We start from the raw sequence: 21775 nt of genomic DNA, 5'->3' as shown, positions 1-21775 counted from the left end.
TGGGTGAGAAGGAGACAACTGTTGGTGCAATAGTAAGAAAATGGAAGACATACAAAATGACTGTCAATCGACATCGATCTGGGGCTCCATGCAAAATCTCACCTCGTGGGGTATCCTTGATCCTGAGGAAGATGAGAGCTCAGCCGAAAACTACACGGGGGGAACTTGTTAATGATCTCAAGGCAGCTGGGACCACAGTCACCAAGAAAACCATTGGTAACACATTACGCCGTAATGGATTAAAATCCTGCAGTGCCCGCAAGGTTCCCCTGCTCAAGAAGGCACATGTACAGGCCCGTCTGAAGTTTGCAAATTAACATCTGGATGATTCTGAGAGTGATTGGGAGAAGGTGCTGTGGTCAGATGAGACTAAAATTGAGCTCTTTGGCATTAACTCAACTCGCCGTGTTTGGAGGAAGAGAAATGCTGCCTATGACCCAAAGAACACTGTCCCCACTGTCAAGCATGGAGGTGGAAACATTATGTTTTGGGGGTGTTTCTCTGCTAAGGGCACAGGACTACTTCACCGCATCAATGGGAGAATGGATGGAGCCATGTACCGTCAAATCCTGAGTGACAACCTCCTTCCCTCCACCAGGACATTAAAAATGGCTCGTGGCTGGGTCTTCCAGCACGACAATGACCTGAAACATACAGCCAAGGCAACAAAGGAGTGGCTCAAAAAGAAGCACATTAAGGTCATGGAGGGGCCTAGCCAGTCTCCAGACCTTAATCCCATCGAAAACTTATGGAGGGAGCTGAAGATCCGAGTTGCCAAGCGACAGCCTCGAAATCTTAATGATTTACAGATGATCTGCAAAGAGGAGTGGGCCAAAATTCCATCTAACATGTGTGCAAACCTCATCATCAACTACAAAAAACGTCTGACTGCTGTGCTTGCCAACAAGGGTTTTGCCACGAAGTATTAAGTCTTGTTTGCCAAAGGGATCAAATACTTATTTCTCTGTGCACAATGCAAATAAATATATATAATTTTGACAATGTGATTTTCAGTTTTTGTTTTTTTTATATAATCTATCTCTCACTGGTAAAATTAACCTAGCCTAAAAATTCTAGACTGTTCATGTCTTTGACAGTGGGCAAACTTACAAAATCAGCAAGGGATCAAATACTTATTTCCTTCTCTGTATATGTCACCTGCAGTCCTATGTAACACCATAGATAACACAGTGATAACTCTCTGATTACATAGAATGTAGTAAATGTAATCTGCAGTCCTATGTAACACCACAGATAACACAGTGATAACTCTCTGATTACATATAATGTAGTAGATGTTATCTGCAGTCCTATGTAACACCACAGATAACAGTGATAACTCTCTGATTACATATAATGTAGTAGATGCACATACAGAAATATATACACATACAGATACATATATAGACACTTAGACACACAAATACACACACACAGACACATATACACACATACTGGAACTTATACACACACAAACACAGAGACACACAGACAAATAGAGGGAGAAACAGCAGAGACTGAGCACTCACATCTCCTTCCTCACAGGCTTCTTGCAGGTCATGCTGTGGTCGGAGCTAACTGTTCCTCAGACACCACGTCCTTGCCAAATATATATATGATATATATATATGTATATATATATATATATATATATATATATATATACACCGTTCAGCCATAACATTAGAACCACCCGCCTAATATTGTGTAGTTCTCCTCGTGCCACCCGTACTGCTGTGACCCCTCGAGACATGGACCCCACAATACGTCTGCAAGTTCCTGTGGTCTCTGGTACAAGACGTCTGCAGGTCCCTGTGGTCTCTGGTACAAGACGTCTGCAGGTCCCTGTGGTCTCTGGTACAAGATGTCTGCAGGTCCCTGTTGTCTCTGGTACAAGATGTCTGCGGGTCCCTGTTGTCTCTGGTACAAGACGTCTGCGGGTCCCTGTGGTCTCTGGTACAAGACGTCTGCGGGTCCCTGTGGTCTCTGGTACAAGACGTCTGCAGGTTCCTGTGGTCTCTGGTACAAGACGTTGGCAGGTCCCTGTGGTCTCTGGTACAAGACGTTGGCAGGTCCCTGTGGTCTCTGGTACAAGACGTCTACAGGTCCTTGTGGTCTCTGGCACAAGACGTCTGCAGGTCCCCGTGGTCTCTGGCACAAGTCTGCAGGTCCCTGTGGTCTCTGGTACAAGACGTCTGCAGGTCCCTGTGGTCTCTGGTACAAGACGTCTGCAGGTCCCTGTGGTCTCTGGTACAAGACGTCTGCAGGTCCCTGTGGTCTCTGGCACAAGACGTCTGAAGGTCCCTGTGGTCTCTGGCACAAGATGTCTGCAGGTCCCTGTGGTCTCTGGCACAAGACGTCTGCAGGTCCCTGTGGTCTCTGGTACAAGACGTCTGCAGGTCCCTGTGGTCTCTGGTACAAGACGTCTGCAGGTCCCTGTGGTCTCTGGTACAAGACGTCTGCAGGTCCCTGTGGTCTCTGGTACAAGACGTCTGCAGGTCCCTGTGGTCTCTGGTACAAGACGTCTGCAGGTCCCTGTGGTCTCTGGTACAAGACGTCTGCAGGTCCCTGTGGTCTGTGGTACAAGACGTCTGCAGGTCCCTGTGGTCTCCGGTACAAGACGTCTGCAGGTCCCTGTGGTCTCTGGTACAAGACGTTGGCAGCAGGTCCTATAAGTCCTGTAAGGTGTGAGGTGCGGCCTCCAGGGATCGGACTTGTTTTTCCAGCAGATCCCACAGATGATCAATCGGATTGAGATCTGGAGAATTTGGAGACAAGTCGTCACCTTGAAGTCTTTGTCGTGTTCCTCATCATTCCTGTACAATGTCTGCAGTGTAGCGGGGGCATTATCCTTCAGTGTGGCGGGGGCATTATCCTGCTGACAGGGGGCACTGCCATTAGTGAATACCGCTGCCATGACGGGGGCACTTGTCTGCAGCAATGTTTAGGTCGGTGGTACGTGTCACATCCACATGCATGTCAGGACACAAGGTTTCCCAGCAGAACATTGTCCAGATCATCACACTGCCCCCGCCGACTCGTCTTCCCATAATGCATCCTGGTGCCATCTCTTCCCCAGGTAAGCGACGCACGCGCACCCGGCCATCCACATGATGTAAAACGGGATTCATCAGACCAGGCGCCTCCTTCCATTGCTCCATGCTCCAGTTCTGATATCCACGTGTCCATTGTAGCCACTTTTGGAGGTGGACAGGGACGGGTCTGCGTTTTACACAGCTCTATATACAGCAAGCTGCGGGAACATCTCACAAGACCGGACATTTTGTAGATGCTATGACCCCGTCGTGTAGATATCATAATTTGGCCCTTGTCACCGTCACTCAGATCCTTAAATTTACCCATATTTCCTGTTCTTAACACATCAATTTCCAGACCTGACGGTTTACTTGCTGCCTTTATATTGTAATGAGATAATCAATGTTATTCCCTTCACTGGTGGTTTTAATATTATGGCTGAACGGTATATATGTATAAACTGTACTCTCAAAACTGGTCAATCCAAAACAGCACTTCATACATATTGTCATATAGGGCACAAACGGTTAGCCACAGAGTGTCCAGGGGTTAATTTTACATCACCTGATGGTCTAAGGTAGTGAAAGGGTAAATGCAAATATCACTGGTGGCAAAGGGTTCAGTCAACTTCCCTGATGGTCATAAGTAATAAAAGAGTTAATGCAAAGAATCCTGGTGGTCGGAGGTTTAGAAGAGGTTCATGCCAAGTTTCCAGTGGTGTGGGACAGGAAAAGAGTTAGGGTATGTGCAAACGACCTCTTTTCAGACGTAATGGAGGCGTTTTACGCCTCGAATTACGTCTGAAAAGACGGCTCCAATACGTCGGCAAACATCTGCCTATTGCTTGGAATGGGTCTTACGATGTTCTGTGCAGACGAGCTGTCATTTTACGCGTTACTGTCAAAAGACGGCGCGTAAAATTACGGCCACGTCAAAAAAGTGCAGGACACTTCTTGGGACGTAATTGGAGCCGTTTTTCATTGACTCCAATGAAAATCAGCTCCAATTATGTCCGTAAAAGACGCTGCGAAAAAACGCGAGAACTTGTAAAAACGTCTGAAATTCAGGAGCTGTTTTCTCCTTAAAACAGCTCAGTAATTTTAGACGTATTTGGCGTTGTCGTGTGAACATGCCCTTAATGTCAACCTTTCTAGTGGTCTAGGGTAGTAGAGGGGTTCATCCATACTTTCCTGGTGGTCTAGAGTAGTAGAGGGGATCGTTTCCGCTTTACTGGTGGTCTAGAGTAGTAGAGGGGTTCATTCCTTCTTTCCTGGTGGTGTAGGGTAGTACATTCCGACTTTTCTGGTGGTCTAGGGTAGTAAAGGGGTTCATTCCTACTTTCCTGATTGTCTGCGGTAGTACAATGGTTCATTCCTGCTTTCCTGATAGTCTAGGGTAGTAGACCGGTAAATTCCGACTTTCCTAGTGGTCTAGGGTAGTAGAGCGGATTATACCTACTTTTCTGGTAGTCTAGGGTAGTACAGGTGTTTATTCCTTCTTTTCTGGTGGTCTAGGGTAGTAGAGGGCTTCATTCCTTCTTTCCTGGTGGTCTAGGTTAGTAGAGGGCTTCATTCCTTCTTTCCTGGTGGTCTAGGGCAGTAGAGGGCTTCATTCCTTCTTTCCTGGTGGTCTAGGTTAGTAGAGGGCTTCATTCCTTCTTTCCTGGTGGTCTAGGGTAGTAGAGGGGTTAATTCCTGCTTTCCTGGTGGTCTAGGGTAGTAGAGGGATTCGTTCCTTCTTTCCTGGTGGTCTAGGGTAAGAGAGGGGTTAATTCCTGCTTTCCTGGTGGTCTAGGGTAGTAGAGGGGTTCGTTCATTCCTTCCTTCCTGGTGATGTAGGACAGTAGAGGGTTCGTTCCTTCTTTCCTGGTGGTCTAGGTTAGTAGAGGGCTTCATTCCTTCTTTTCTGGTGGTCTAGGGTAGTAGAGGGGTTCATTCCTTCTTTCCTGGTGGTCTAGGGCAGTAGAGGGGTTCATTCCTTCTTTCCTGGTGGTCTAGGGTAGTAGAGGGGTTCATTCCTTCTTTCCTGGTGGTCTAGGGTAGTAGAGGGGTTCATTCCTTCTTTCCTGGTGGTCTAGGGCAGTAGAGGGGTTCATTCCTTCTTTCCTGGTGGTCTAGGGCAGTAGAGGGGTTCATTCCTTCTTTCCTGGTGGTCTAGGGTAGTAGAGGGGTTCATTCCTTCTTTCCTGGTGGTCTAGGGTAGTAGAGGGGTTCATTCCTTCTTTCCTGGTGGTCTAGGGCAGTAGAGGGGTTCATTCCTTCTTTCCTGGTGGTCTAGGGTAGTAGAGGGGTTCATTCCTTCTTTCCTGGTGGTCTAGGGTAGTAGAGGGGTTCGTTCCTTCTTTCCTGGTGGTGTAGGGTAGTAGAGTGGTTCATTCCGGTTTCCCTGGTGGTCTACGGTACTAGAGGGGATGATTGAGCACAATGAAGATGACGATCTTGTTATTATGAGGTTCTGTATTTTTTATGATTTTAGGTGGAGAGAGAGAGGCTTCTTATGTTGCCCAGAAAGTAACGCGATTCCTGACAGCGGAATCTACAATACATTCAAAACAGGTAATGATCCAGTGAGGCGGTCTTCGTGTACAGAGCGCCCCCTTCTGGGTTTCCTAATAATGCGCTGAGGCTTTAGGAGAATGTGTTTAATGCAGTTTTTGAATGTAATTGCAACCCAGTTCTGTGTAATATATCCTGAGGCTTCTCCTGTCTTCTGATTGAGAAGTTTCACCCCCTAGTCCCCTGGTCTAGACCGTCTTACCCCCCCTCCTCCATCCTCCCCTGTCTCTGATGGTATAAACAACTTCTGATTGTCACTTCCCGGTACCAATAAATTAATAGTGTGAAATCACTGTTTGAAAGGTCCTAGGAGGGCGGTAGTGAAGCTTCTCCTATTACGGTCTGTTGTAATATAGATACTATATATAGTTTGGCATCATGATATATGGCTGCGGGAGGCATCATTGAAGTAGAAGCATAAGATTTGAACAAGGAGCCACAAGCCACACCTCTGGATGGGCGGACACAGGTCACACTCCTCCCATTTCACCGGTCCGACCATTGCTGATCCCTATGCTTCTTACTATTAAACAAGTACAACCCACATCTGCAACTTTCACATTGCCACATTTTTATTAACATGTATCCTACATCCTATGTCTTTGACTTTAAACTCCAACTTTGATGCATGGGGTATTAACCTATTATAGACCTTGTCAGGGTCACAGCCCATTCACAGCAGGGCACTATTATGCAATCCAGGTTATAAACAGGCACCCAATAAGAATACCAGGTCTGTCAACAGCAGCTTGTTGATGGTTTCCATGTCTCTGCTTGCGATTTTAAAGGTAGATGTTTTTATTAAGGTAGCTACAGGTTATTGGATTGTTATGTAGGGTGACTGAGCAATAGATAAGAAAAGGTGTTATGACCAGCAGATTGTGGACCCACTGGGCTACTCCACCAGTTTGGCTTAGGGCCATCTCTAAGGGTGTTCTCTAAGTAGCTTCCCCGGTCTTCACCCATAAACACCTGGCCTTCGCTGCAGGGAGGCTACCAGGTCGCTACCTCATGAGGTGGTCCCAACTAGAAACATGCACTGGCAGATGGTACCTTGAAGGATGGAAACTGACAGCGGATCACTGGTCACATTTGGATAGCGGATAGCTGGACACAGGCAGGAAGCTGGACACAGGCAGGTAGCGGGTAGCTGGACATAGGCAGATAGCAGGAAGCTGGACACAGTCAGGTAGCGGGAAGCTGGACACAGGCAGGTAGCGGGTAGCTGGACACAGGCAGGTAGCGGGTAGCTGGACACAGGCAGGTAGCGGGTAGCTGGACACAGGCAGGTAGCGGGTAGCTGGACACAGGCAGGTAGCGGGTAGCTGGACACAGGCAGGTAGCGGGTAGCTGGACACAGGCAGGTAGCGGGTAGCTGGACACAGGCAGGTAGCGGGTAGCTGGACACAGGCAGGTAGCGGGTAGCTGGACACAGGCAGGTAGCGGGTAGCTGGACACAGGCAGGTAGCGGGTAGCTGGACACAGGCATGTATCGGGTAGCTGGACACAGGCATGTATCGGGTAGCTGGACACAGGCATGTATCGGGTAGCTGGACACAGGCATGTATCGGGTAGCTGGACACAGGCATGTATCGGGTAGCTGGACACAGGCAGGTAGCGGGTAGCTGGACACAGGCAGGTAGCGGGTAGCTGGACACAGGCAGGTAGCGGGTAGCTGGATACAGGCAGGTAGCGGGAAGCTGGATACCGGCTGACAGATTTTAGCAATAGCGGACTGGATACAGGCTGGTAATGGATAACTGGATACAGGCTGACTACAGATAGAAAAGGTGGACTGGATACAGGCTGACCACAGATAGCAAAGGTGGACTGGATACAGACCGTGAACGGATAACTTTATACAGGCAGATAGCAGTAGCGGACTGGAATCAGATGCATGCAGGAACCTTCGCAGGATACAACTAGGTTGTTCCAATGTTGCCCAGGTATCAGGTGGACAGTGGAGGTGCCTTAAATAGTCCTGGGGGCAACAGTGATCGGTTGAGTGACTTTTGAAATTTGCTTGTTGGCCCTTTAAGAGACGCCCGCGTTAACGCACGCGCAATAGGAACAGTGTGGCCATGAGTGGAGGACAACAGAAGATGCAGGTGTCCTGGGAGAGAGGCAGCGGTACAAGACCTGGCGGTGGCGTCTACCGGCAGGATCTGGACCCGCCTTGTGTTTATCACAAGGAGATTATTCAGCATGTCTCCTCATTCAATATGGAGTGCCCTCGTTGTCTCCTTCATACACGATCTACTTCCCACTTCACTCCCTAGACTTTTTTGATAGAGTTGTCCTTTAAATATGAGAAATGTTAGTTTTTGAAAATTTTGTTTTGTCGCGAGTAGTTTGCACTTTCTCCCACAAGTATTCCAGTTCTTGGCTTCCCCATTGATGTGTTTGACAGGGCGTCTCTCCCCAGGGCTATCCCTACCTGAAATATTCTCCTGCGATCAGAGGTCAGAGGGGGTGGAGCATGACACGATCAGGATATGTCTACATAGGTGACAGGAAGAAAAATGCAAATCAAAGGGCCTTGACCTCCTGAGATCTCGTGAATGGGCTATTCCGGTACTTAAATACTTGTCGGGGTGGAGTGGCCCTGAATATTTTTTTTATGGTCTCTAACAATTAAAGCTTTTGTCAGACAAGAGTAGAACATAGAAGCCTCTCATGTTCTCTGTAAGGCCATGTTCACACAGGGCGGATACGTTGCATAAAAGCACACAGCGTATCCGCCCTGGAACTCACATGGAATTAAAATTGTGGTGCAGTTTTTCGGCTGGAATGTCCGCTGCGGAAAACAGTGTTAAAAAAATGAAAAATCTTATACTTACCAAGGGCTGTAGTCATGGCGATGTGCAGTGCAGTCCAGCCTCCTGGAATGACGCTGCCGCCTATGTGACCGCTGCAGCCTGTGATTGGCTGCAGCAGTCACTTGAAACATCATCCCAGGAGGCCGGCCTGGACAGAGAAGTATAGAGATCTGGGTAAATATAAGCTTTTTTTTTTCTGAGTTGCGATCTTTGCGGCGGAATAGCAGCTTTTCCGCCGCAAAAACTTTTGTTGTGGGTTTTACGTCCCTATTGACTTCAATGGTGAAAACCTGCAACAGAGAACCAACGATTCCGCAGCATAAATTGACATGCTGCGGATTAAAAAACTGCACCGCAGGTCAATTTCTGAAGGGTTTTTTGGCTGTTTTTTTACGCAGCGTGAAGACGAGATACAAATCTCCACTTGTCTGTTCAGATCTGAAAGCTGCTGCTGAGCGACTGAAAGGAGCGGGACGTTGTGTTCTGCTGTAATCACAGACCTGTCACACTGCAGCTCTTAGTGTTTTTATATAAAAAGCCTTTACAATTCTACCAGGACATGAAAAACTGTTCTTCCTTAAAGTGAACCTCCGCCTTTTATCATCATGACATTTTTAGGTCCAACATTCTGTGCCGATTAATTCCATATTATATCTCTTTAGCGGTAGGAGCTCCATTTTTCTGATACAGAGCTCCAAATCCCCTGCATAGACAGCGTTAAATGCTTAAATTCTGGCTGCCTACAGTCACCAGTAGAGGGAGTGCAGGAGCATACTGCATACTGTGTTATCATTGATTTCTAAGTATAAACAGTATGCAGTAAGCTCCAGAGCTCCCCCTCGTGGTGACTGCATATAGGCAGAATTTTTGCATTTAAAGGGGTCATCTGGGAATTTAAAATGGATGATTTATCCTTAGGATAGGCCATCAATATTAGATCGGCACCCCCGCCGATCAGCTGTTTGAAGGGGTCGGGGCGCTCGTACCCCCACGGATCTAATAGTGACGGCCTCTCCTAAGGATAGGGCACCCACCCCTTTAACTCTGTCTATGCCGGAGATTTCGAACTAAGTATTTGCTAATTAATTAAATTATTGTCAGACTAAACTGAGGACTGAGAAGAGGTTGTTCAGTTGGGGTAACCCAGAACCCAAATCGGAGGCCCCAGTGATAGCCCATATAAATAAAAGGGCCTCCATCATGTCCGACCATTTCACAAATACCTCCAGTGCTGAGATCTGGGCATATAGGGAAGGGGTAGGATCCCAGTGGAATACACTTCTCTATTTGGGCAAGGCCCCACGTGGCGGAATTGCTCTGGAATTCCGCTGCGGACACTCCGCAGCGTTAATCCGCAGCGGACCCGTTTCTCCATTGCCTTCCACTGCTTTTTAGTAGTGTTTGTTTAGACGATGCGGACAATTCCGCTGCGTAGCATAGGCTGCGGTGCGGAATTTGGTGTCCGCAGCATACAATGGATGTTGCGGACTGGTTGCGGACTCATTGCGGAAGTTCTCCATTGACTTCAATGGAGATTCAAAATTCCGCAATGAAGTCCGCAGATGTCATGTACATGTTATGTGCGCTGCGGAGCGTATTGTTTTTTTAACATGACATTTATTCATTCTGGATGGACCTATGTATTTCTAGGTCTACAGCCAGACTGAGAAAATCAATGGGGCTCCCGTAACTACGGGTGACTACGTGTGTGCACCCGTAATTATGGGAGTGTTGCTAGGCGACGTCAGTAAATAGTCACTGTCCAGGGTGCTGAAAGAGTTAAGCGATCGGCAGTAACTGTTTCAGCACCCTGGACAGTGACTACCGATCACAATATACATCAACCTGTAAAAAAAATAGAAGTTCATACTTACCGAGAACTCCCTGCTTCTTCCTCCAGTCCGGCTTCCCAGGATGACGTTTCAGTCTAAGTGACGGCTGCAGCCAATCACAGGCCAATCACAGGCTGCAGCGGTCACATGGACTGCCGCGTCATGCAGGGAGGTCGGGCTGGATGCCGAAAGAGGGACGCGTCACCAAGACAACGGCCGGTAAGTATGAAATTCTTTTACTTTCACTAGGGAAAGGGCTGTCCCTTCTCTCTATCCTGCACTGATAGAGAGAAGGGAAGTACTTTCCCCTGAATACGCAACGGCCAGTCCGCATCAATTTACTGCACATTTTGGGCAGATCCGCAACAGAATCTGCAACGCAGATTATGTGCGGCATTGATGCGGACAGTGGCGGCAGAAATACGCCACGTGGGGCCATGCCCTTAGCTATACATGCCCTAGCTGGATAGGCTGGTGCCTAAAGAAGAAACCCCAAATCTCTAAGGAGAAGGTGACATGAACTACTAAGTCCATGTTTCTCCCTAGTGCACAAAAATTAGGGTTTTCGGGAAAAAAAATTAAAAAATAAAAGAGTGAATTGCCCCTTTAACTATAGGTTATTGCAGGAAAGTAATACACCGCATTTATAACAAGTGTTCTATCTAGTGGTGAGATGTGGTATCACAGCAACAGTTGAGGAGACACATTGAGAGTGGTCGAAGCACCAGGATAAGTACTATTGAGTCCAGCTAGGGGACGGGAGTATTATAGAATAACAACATCTCCTAATATCTTCTACCCCCTCCCCCTACACACACTCATTACAGTATTATTCAGTGATGCTACTAACAGGGGCGGGGCTGTGACAACCACTCCTCTGATAGATGAGCATGGTGGATAACAGTGAAAATCTCAGCACTCACCACTTTTTATTTCTACAGAGATGGATATGTCAATATCTGAAGACAGTTACGGCAGGAGTCTCCCGACCACCCCAAGTGCAAGAACCAACACTGAAAACATGGGGTCTGGAGAGATTCCCTAAAAGAGAGACCTAGACAGAGAATACACCTTCTAAACGACTCCAGGACATACCCCCAAGACAATACCCCATAGTGGTGCCAGTGTAAAACTCATGGTAGTGTCTACTACACGTACATGTCCCCCCCCCCCCACCACTGCTCTCAGTAGCCAGGAAGTGACATATGAGCTGGTTATCCGTGATTGTTGCATGTCACTTCCTGTTCCTGTGCTCACCTCGATCACTAGAGATTAGCACAGGAGAAGGACATGTGTGTGGCAGGAGATCTCTATCACTTCTAAGTGCTGCCCCTACAGGCAAGGAAGTGCCTATCCATGTATAAAGCTGTACACTGGACCATCTGCTTCCACCATGGTCTTGGTCTGATTCACAGATTGTTGACCAGAGTCCCTTCGATTGGATAAGTTCAAAGGTGCAAACTTTTCTGGAGAAGCCAGGGACACATAAGGTACAACACGTGACCCAACCATTCTCTCCAGTCTACAACCTACTGCTCTCATCATGTTCTCCAAGACATGGAGGTTGTTATTCCTACTTGGTCTGACTGGGTCTGGTGTCGATACTGTAATAAGAAGCCCACTGGTGCATAAGACCAGAGTGACAACCCTAGAAGACTAAGAGTAGATGATTCCAGACCATGAGCTCCTAATAGATAGTGAAGCGGATCCCATGACCTGGGCAATCGTAAGCTCGTGTAGGACGCCATTGTTCAAGTATCTGGCCAAGTAGACATTAGTCCTTGTACCAAACCGTGGGACTGAAGAGAAGGTCTGGCTCTATATGGTTTCCCCGCATGTTCAAGGATCTTCGGCTTGGAAAGCTGTAGTGGAACGTGAGGGCCCCAGCACCAGACAAACAATATAAGAGGAAGCCCTTGGACATGTAATAACACAACATGTATATAATTTACTGAGGACTTCTCACAGCTGAACTACTGCACCCATTTAATGCACCAGAAAAATTAGCTAATTTCCAGGAGGACTCACACCATCACCTGTCATTCAGTCCCAATGTATGTTCTCTTAACAAAGCCTGAGGTTGCACTACTGAGACATTTTGATGACCACGTCTCTTGTTTTTACCTTATGTGGATACAAATCACCATCCACATCAATATCTACATTCTACCTGGTAACGTAAATGTAGGGACATTCAAATGGACAGTGATTTGGATCCACACAAAGTCTACATAACAGAATTTAAAAGGGTACATGGTGTCATCAGAATCTCAGTATTGCAGCCTCAGGCTTTGGGCCTGTAACTTCAAGTGAACAGATCTCAGCCTAGAAGTAATATATTATTAAACGGTTTTCACATTTTTAATGTTCACCAAAGGTCTTTTTATATTTTCTTGGTCTCAATTAAATCTCCGAGGCATAAAGAAAGGATGTACGCCAAAAATATAGCGTGAGACCTCCATTTTCTGCATGTTCTCACTACAGTTTTTAATTCTGAGGAGTAACTTAATTTGTCACAAGTCTGCACTCCATTTATAAAGGGCGTGCAACGTTTTGTACTCCAAAAAACTTCAGTCAGACAACGCCGGGTCAGGGAGTGTGTCCATTGTAGAAGTATTTTTATCAAGAAAAATGGCGCAGATGTGACAATTTATTTTGCGACATTTTGGAATTTTTTTCAAGGGTCTACTCCACTAGACAGCTCTTGCGTCAATTACACATATGTCCAGGCATCATCTTTGTAAATTTTCCACACGTCCAGTAAAAATGGCGCCATAGTCCTCTATATACTGGATCACTGATGAATGAGGCCGGAGTCGCCTTCTACTCTTGGAAGTATATATATTTATATATAGCACCCAATCAACTTGCAATTAAATTTGTCTGTAAGGCCAACTCCGTTAACCTGATTGTCTGGTCTCCCAGAAAACAAGGTCTCTCGTTTTTCTATCTTATTTTTATGTAGATGGGAGTCTTGCTTTTTGTATGTTGTCTTGGCATTTGGTAATGGAGAGCATTTAAAGTGACAGACACATCTAATTATTATTTTTTTTAAAATAAATATTTAATCTCTCATTTTCATCTATTTTAGAAAACTATTATGTTTGATGTTTAATATCAGATTTGAACTGAAGAAGCTGCTGCAGAGCAATAATGTATTTTCTTGTACAGTCTAATCTGATGTGATGATGGGACTGTCTGGCCTGTGATATCAGACATGTTTGCTGCTGTAATTTAAAAAACTAAAATATAAAAGGATTTTTATACAAAAAGTTGTATTGGTCCTAATTTAATTCTATTTTTTTCGGGTGGGGGGATCTTGCTGTCGGTTATATGAAACTAAAAATATGTCACTCAGGATCAGTACAGGATAAGTAATGTAATGTCATGTATGTACAACGTAATTCCACCAGCAGAATAGTGAGTGCAGCTCTGGGCTCTGGAGTATAATACAGGATGTAACTCAGGATCAGTACAGGATAAGTAATGCCATGTATGTACACAGTGACTCCACCAGCAGAATAGTGAGTGCAGCTCTGGAGTATAATACAGGATATAACTTAGGATCAGTACAGGATAAGTAATGTAATGTATGTACACAGTGACTCCGCCAGCAGAATAGTGAGTGCAGCTCTGGAGTATAATACAGGATATAACCCAGGATCAGTACAGGATAAGTAATGTAATGTATGTACACAGTGACTCCACCAGCAGAATAGTGAGTGCAGCTCTGGAGTATAATACAGGATGTAACTCAGGATCAGTACAGGATAAGTAATGTCATGTATATACAGGTGATTCATCCAGCAGAATAGTGAGTGCAGCTCAGGAGTATAATACAGGATGTAACTCAGGATCAGTACAGGATATGTAATCTATGTATACAGTGACTCCACCAGCAGAATAGTGAGTGCAGCTCTGGAGTATAATACAGGATGTAACTCAGGATCAGTACAGGATAAGTAATGTCATGTATATACAGGTGATTCATCCAGCAGAATAGTGAGTGCAGCTCAGGAGTATAATACAGGATATAACTCAGGATCAGTACAGGATATGTAATCTATGTATACAGTGACTCCACCAGCAGAATAGTGAGTGCAGCTCTGGAGTATAATACAGGATGTAACTCAGGATTAGTACAGGATAAGTAATGTATGTACACAGTGACTCCACCAGCAGAATAGTGAGTGCAGCTCTGGAGTATAATGCAGGATGTAACTCAGGATCAGTATAAGATAAGTAATGTAATGTATGTACACAGTGACACCACCAGCAGAATAGTGAGTTCAGCTCTGGAGTATAATACAGGATGTAGCGCAGGATCAGTACAGGATAAGTAATGTAATGTATATACACAGTGACTCCACCAGCAGAATAGTGAGTGCAGCTCTGGAGTATAATACAGGATGTAGCTCAGGATCAGTACAGGATAAGTAATGTAATGTATGTATACAGTGACTCCACCAGCAGAATAGTGAGTGCAGCTCTGGAGTATAATACAGGATGTAGCTCAGGATCAGTACAGGATAAGTAATGTAATGTATGTACACAGTGACTCCACCAGCAGAATAGTGAGTGCAGCTCTGGAGTATAATGCAGTATGTAAGTCAGGATCAGTATAGGATAAGTAATGTAATGTATGTACACAGTGACTCGACCAGCTGAATAGGGAGCACAGCTCTGGAGTATAATACAGGATGTAACTCCGGTTCAGTGCAGGATAAGTAATGTAATGTATGTACACAGTGACTCCACCAGCAGAATAGTGAGTGCAGCTCTGGAGTATAATACAGGATGTAACTCAGGATCAGTATAAGGTAAGTAATGGAATTAATATACACAGTGACTTTCTTGTTATATAATAAAAATGTTCACGTGCTTATCAGTTTTCCTGCCAGTTAGGACAGGAGCAAAAGGCCCTCAAACTATTCCCAAACAGTAGCCAGGTAAGCACCATCATAGGGGAGAAGGATTATTTATTGACCCCGATTCCCCTGTACTAATCCACAGGAAACCTTATCATGTGACTGTATCCAGGCTGATACAACATAGACTCACGCCGCCATCATTATACACAAGAAATTCAAGCGTCCCAATTTTTTTCAATTGTATTTTTTTCAAATTCAAAATTTCAAAACAAATTGTGACATCATCATTTTAACTTAAATAAATAAACAAGTCTTGTTAAATTTACTTTTAAATACTAGGAGATTCCTATAAGACTCTGGGATTTGGAATATATTATCTGTTTCATATATTTTCTATAAAAAGTCCACCTTGACGTGTTCTCCGGGTGGATCTCCGGCCTCGTCCGTCAGATCTCATGTATTGTTGTTGACGATCTTGTATTACGGCTCCAACCAGATTCTAAATTCGGCAAATGTGCGACAGATACATGACATGGGCCCTTGTCTTCTCCTGCACAAAGGGTCCATCCAAACGCAGCACCCCTTTATTGTGACCCAGTGCTGTAAACGTGACCAGAGTCCACCCTCACAGGTAGTCATCCTCGCTGGATGGGGAGTTTGAACCTTCAGTCTCTGAATCAGATGAGATTTGGTATTCTGTCCTGCTCATGTTCCAGACTTGGGGGGAAAACGTCTTACCCCAGCTACACGGATACCCCACAGACTTCAGGCAGTGGATAAGGTCTACCACAAGGTGCCAACGCTCCTCCGTTCACTTGCTCCCTTTAGCCCCCCGCTGTTTGCTCATTGATGTCAGCATCTGGCTGATGTAAGAGGTCAACAGATCGTCCATCTTGTAGCCCTGACAATAGGAAATCATGAAATTAATATTTGCGTTCACAAAGACGGAGTCCGCTAATCTCTCCTTCACCAATAATTGGAATCGGGGTTGCGACATGTTGTCTCCACTAACCTTTCCTGTTTTTACACCTATAGAACATAAACCTTTGTACTTAATTCCCCTATCTCTTCTTAGGTTTCCTATGAGGAAATGACATCAAACAAGTCTGTGCAGCAAGGAGAGGCAGTCTGTTGTACAGAAGATAGAATTTCCTCTGACCGGTTTGGCACATGTACTCAAATGGTTGTCACCTAGACCGGAAGCCATGTAGTTGCGAGGCATTCACACAGTATGCGGAATATAGTAAAGGGTGCTGTGAAGTGAAATACATATGTTCTGTAAAGAAAGGGGTGCTTTGGGCAGTGGTCATCGATGTTCCCAGAAATCTTCATATTGTACTTGACGATAGTCCCGATTTCAGTGGGACAATCCTGTGAATCGGACCGTGAAAGGGGTGGGGTTTTTTTGCGCAAATTTGCATGAAAAGTGACTGTTTCAAAACATTTTGGGGATATTTCTGGCTGGACCGGTGATGAATATCCTGATTTTGGGGATTTAAATGTTGGTATTCATGTTTGCGTTTGGCAGAAGTAGGGCCTGTGGGGCTCCTCAGCGGCCACTCTATGATTGTCTTTCGTGAAGGAACTGACCTGCACTTTCCAAAAAACGAATTTTTATTCAAATTTTTTTTAAAGTCATATAAAGATGCAGCCAAGGCTACAATGAAACCTCTAGTAATGTGAAATGTGTTCGCATTTCAGAACGATAAGATGGGATTTTTTGGACATGGCAGTGCCGGCAGTTCCTCCATGAAAGGTTCCTTCACGTCCATTGTCCCCGGGGTGCGCGGGCGGGGTGCGCTGGGTTGTGTTTGTACCACTGCCTGATGCTTCACTTACCAGGGAGGTCTCACACAGCAGTTTGCTGCCTCTCACCAGATTCCCAATGGTTATATGGAAGTAAGTGTTCCCACTGCTCCAGTTAGAGATCTTCGTGAAGGGATGTGTGGCCAAAATGTCCTGCAAATGAGACCAGCGGAGAGATTAGAGGAGCCGTATTATTGGCGAGAAATTTCATCACAGGGTGTAACTAGAAAGTGCTGGGCAACGATGCCTGTAAAAGTATAACTCCCAGCATGGCCTCATAAATGATGAGAGCATGCTGGGAGATGGGGGCAGGAGAAGCATCAAACACCTGACCAGACCCCTAAATAATTTCATACCACTTGATCAGCCCCCAAATTTCATCAAGTGTGTAGCTATAGGGATGCAGGGGTAGCAGTCACACCCGGGCCCTTGTGACTCAAGGAGCTGGAAAAACCCCTTTGCCACATAAGAAGTTACCAGTATAAATGTCTTATGGTAGATGGGGGTCCTCGTACACCTCTGCCAGACCCCAAACCAAACCCCTAAATTAATTCAGACCCAAAGTTTAATTCAAACCCCAAACCAGATCCCAAATTTTATTCAGACCCCTAAATTAATCAGATGCCAGATCAGACAAAAAATAAATACAATTAAGACCCTCTATAGAGCAGGACCCCTCTATTTACTTATCGCTCCAGGATTCTCTTCTTTTCTCTTCACATTCTTGTGTGCCAGGCCCTGGAAGGCTTGATGTGGCAGGGGGCCCAGTGGGCCCTCTAGTATATGGGGTCCAGTCGCAGCTACAAGCGCTGCGACCCCTATAGATACGCCAATAATCACAGCAACAAATGGTAAGAGTTTTGGTTTCTCAGGGCAGCAGATAATTCCCCCACCATGGGTCACAAATCCTCCCAGGCATAACTTTGGGGATGTCGTGGGGAGAACATATAAAACTGTCGGCATACGTCCACTATGATAGTGGGATGGGCACGATGGCGCACGTAAGAGACTCCAGGAATGATGTCAAACCTGTCCACCCCCCTCCCCCAGCACTATAATAAAACACCTGACTATATACTGTACCTTTGACTTCGGATCTATCAAGCTGACACCGTGCTTGTTGATCGCTATTAGGAGGATTTCGGGGAAGTGCGGCTCAGTGGTTTGCTGATGAAAAAAATGTCGAAAATAAAGTTATTCCAGGACTATATCGAACGACAACCCCCCTCCTGAAAGCCTTTACCGACCCTTCCGCAATCCCGCTACTTACTACAAAACCTGAAAATTAATGTGTGACTGCAGCGAACCCCGTGTGATACAGGAAGCTGAGATACGTGGAGCTGCTGGGTGGGGTGACAAGTCCTTCTAACCAAGGTCCATCATTTTACAGCTGCTTTAGGGCCACACCGTGGTCACCAATGATGTTCCTTCCCTGACTAACAAAATAGATGTTCTAGAGGGTCCATAATATTCCTTTTGTACCGCTTGACCCTGTAGAACCAGGACTCTGTTGGCCGGGACATGAGAACCCCAGTTGAACAAATGTTATATGGCGGAGGGTGTATCGGGGTTACCTGAATTTCCCAAAAATTGTGTGTTTAAAAATAGAGCAAACCGCTTACAGTCCATCCATTTAGACCAACGCTAATGGATCAGCAAACGCTTACAAACCATTGAGTGGTATGTCCTACCTTGACCTCAAAGAAAGCTGAACCAAACGTTGGCCACTTAAAGATAATCTTCAGAAAGGCAACCTTGGATTCCTCTCGCGTCTTTCCGGCGTGTTTATTGAAGTAGGCGATAATGGACTTTAGGGTGGGAACAAAAAAACGTATCTGTATCACTGTTCACTACTATGGAGATGTCTGTTCACTGTGTGACCTGCAGCCGCCACTAGGGGGAGATCACTGCATATAGCTCCCACTGAGTTGAGTGCTTGTTATATAAATGCAGGGAGCTCCCTCTTGTGGTGGCAGGAGGCAGCCAGAATTATTTCATTTATCAGAGCACCGATATACAGATTTATAATGAAATGTATCAGCACAAAATTTTGGATCTAAAAACGAAATAGGTGATATTGACTTTAATAAAGGATTAGTACATTCGGTGAATAGGGGGGTTCTGAGTTTTTCTATGATTTTGTGTTCTACTCACTCTCTTCCAGTCGTCTGGATTTAATTGCCGGATTAAGTCTTGAGGAACCAATTCCTTCAGCATTTTGGGAATGTTTGGGAAATAGGATTTATCGTCTTCATACTTGACTCTGTAGATGAGAGCCGCCAGCTGTAGGACGTCTTCCCGGGTGCACTTGTGGTAGCCACGCAGGTACTTTGGAAGCTCCTGGAACCAGAATATTTAGGGACAATGGTGGAAGACGTATCTATTCAAGTAGCAGGTATACGGTCCCACAAGGTAGGAACAACTTTCCCTCCTGTCCTGACAATACCAGCCCTACTGTACATGAAAACCCTAATCTAGTGGTACGAGATTATAAGTGACCTAATTGTATAACTATGGTATAAACCCAAACCTGGTAGTAGTGGAAGATGGAATCAGCCATCGAGTCCTTTCCAGGAATTGTACTGGTCCACAATTTCTTCATAAAGAACACTTGATAGGTGAGGGAAGGCACAATTCCTGAAAAACATACAAAGAAAAAATCTTCACAAAATATTCTGTATAACAGGAGCACTCATTCTGAGCCATACTTTTATTCATAGGGGGCAATGTTATATTAGTTATATTCTTGTACATAGGGGGCAGTATTATAGTAGTTATATTCTTGTATATAGGAGCAGTATTATAGTAGTTATATTCTTGTACATAGGGGCAGTATTATAGTAGTTATATTCTTGTATATAGGAGAAGTATTATAGTAGTTATATTCTTGTATATAGGAGGCAGTATTATAGTAGTTATATTCTTGTACATAGGAGCAGTATTATAGTAGTTATATTCTTGTATATAGGGGCAGTATTATAGTAGTTATATTCTTGTATATAGGGAGCAGTATTATAGTAGTTATATTATTGTATATAGGAGAGGATAGACGTGTGCTTGTGAGCTCCCTGTTAGGACTATGCATGGCTTCTGTCCCAGGTGGAGGGGAGGGGTCCTGGGCTGATGATCCTGGGAAAGCCCAGAGTCTGGAGTTTGACCTGCAGCATGGAGATGGTGGAGGTGATGATCTGGAAATGGTGGTTGGTGAGTCAACTGAATCTCATGATGTTGGTGAATTGTGCACAAAAATGACAAAGAAAAATATCTTTAAAATGGAAATGCAAGTTCGCAAATTGAGAACTGAAATTAACCAAGAGACTGATCCAAAGGCAAAGCTGATGAAATGTGAGTGTCTGGATGTTTGCACACGTGAGCTGGTTATATTGAAGGAGAGATTGCAGAAAGAATCATGCACAGTACCCAAAATAAAGAACTGGGCAATTGAGAACAAAAGGGAGACCAGAGCCCAAACTGTGAAGAGAAAAAATATCATTGCAAAAAAAGACACTGACTATAAGACTGTGTATAATATTGTGGAGCAGGGAAACCCTGGAAGATATGAGTGTGCAGTGGCTGGAGGTTCACAACTCCCATCATGTGTGGGGTCTGTGCAATCAGTCAACAAAAATGCTGCTAAAGCTGCAGAGAAATGTGTGCCAGCTGACGAGGGGTTAACTGCAGTAGACTCTATGTGCAGTACAGATGAAGGGAATGCGAGTAGCACTCCTGGGAGTGAGCAAGAAAGTGCCTCATGTCCTGATATTATAAGTGAGACCTCGCTCAGCGCGGTGATTGACAGTCTGATATCTGATGAACCAGCGGCACAGGCTGAGGCGGACATTGCAGACCCTGTTCTGGAGGTTCAGCCGTCCGCAGTGTCCGTGAATGGAGTACAGGTTACACAGCGATCAGGAGCAGACACCGGAGGATCTGCAGTACAATCAGCTGAGGAGAGGTCCAGTCCTGACCCACCTGCTGACAGACCTCAGTACAGGAGACTGTTCTCCAGCGTCACAAGACCGACTAACCCCACACCTCAGAGGAGGAACGCGGTCAGAATCAGGTACTCAGGACCAGAGGAAAACCTCCCCTCCAGACTCTACATTGGGAAAGTTTTGTTGAAGGAGTTTATGAAGTTTAAAGCTTCTGAGGTGTTCGCTCTGATCCACGTTCCCTCCAGCAGGAATTATGACATCAGTTTCAAGCTGCAATATAGTCTAGACTTATTCTGGAATATTTATAACGATACAAAGGAGCACGCGATGTGGGAGCATCTACATGTCATCCAGCTGACTAAACCCCAGGTAGTCACCGCCACCGTCCTGTTCCAGTCTGAGGTGGTGGCTCTGGCAGATTTGCAGCACTGGTTGAGCAGATATTGTGAGGTGAAGAGACTGCCAACAAAGATCTATGATGAGGAGGAGATCTGGAATGGAGGATATTCTGTCAAGATCCAGCTGGTTCAGGAGAATGGAGTGACCAGACATCTGCCGGACTCCTTCTACCTGGGCTCGGAGAGGGGCGTATGTTACTACCCTGGTCAACCGCGACTGTGCCATAGATGTGGGGGCAGACACCTGGCATTCAACTGTTCCCGTATTAAGTGCTCACTATGTGGTCAGTTTGGGCATGTGAAGGACTATTGTACAGGACCTGTCATCTGTAACCTGTGCTTAGGACCTGGACATACATTCCGGGAGTGTCCGCATGCAGAACATAATAAGGAGGAGACCTTTAAAGAAGCCATGGAGGAAGACCAGGAGGATGTCTCCATATTTGTAGATACAACCCCAGAACCTGGAAGTCCCAACGATGATGTGAGCCAAAGTACCAGAAACCCTGCTCCAGAGACGAAT

At 45.5% G+C, this 21775-nt stretch overlaps 2 protein-coding genes across 2 annotated transcripts in view; one reads left to right on the top strand and one right to left on the bottom strand.

Annotated features, from left to right (window-relative positions):
• Nucleotides 1–13495, top strand: part of GDPD4 (glycerophosphodiester phosphodiesterase domain containing 4) — a 96528-nt gene extending 83033 nt beyond the window's left edge. Inside the window, exons 15-16 of the mRNA XM_075851359.1 lie at nucleotides 5512–5591; nucleotides 11184–13495. Of these exons, the coding sequence (XP_075707474.1) occupies nucleotides 5512–5591; nucleotides 11184–11287 (184 nt within the window). The 3' untranslated portion in view covers nucleotides 11288–13495. The remainder of the gene's footprint in view (nucleotides 1–5511; nucleotides 5592–11183) is intronic.
• Nucleotides 13496–15393: 1898 nt separating this feature from the next.
• MYO7A (myosin VIIA) overlaps nucleotides 15394–21775 on the bottom strand; it is an 84108-nt gene continuing 77726 nt past the window's right edge. The window contains 6 exon segments of the mRNA XM_075851358.1: nucleotides 15394–16014; nucleotides 16953–17072; nucleotides 18003–18086; nucleotides 18611–18727; nucleotides 19074–19259; nucleotides 19450–19556. Coding sequence (XP_075707473.1) covers nucleotides 15925–16014; nucleotides 16953–17072; nucleotides 18003–18086; nucleotides 18611–18727; nucleotides 19074–19259; nucleotides 19450–19556 — 704 coding nt within the window. The 3' untranslated portion in view covers nucleotides 15394–15924.

The sequence above is a fragment of the Rhinoderma darwinii genome, chromosome 2 (assembly GCF_050947455.1).
Source record: "Rhinoderma darwinii isolate aRhiDar2 chromosome 2, aRhiDar2.hap1, whole genome shotgun sequence".
Lineage (NCBI taxonomy): Eukaryota > Metazoa > Chordata > Amphibia > Anura > Rhinodermatidae > Rhinoderma > Rhinoderma darwinii.
This window is presented reverse-complemented; position numbering and strand designations above follow the sequence as displayed.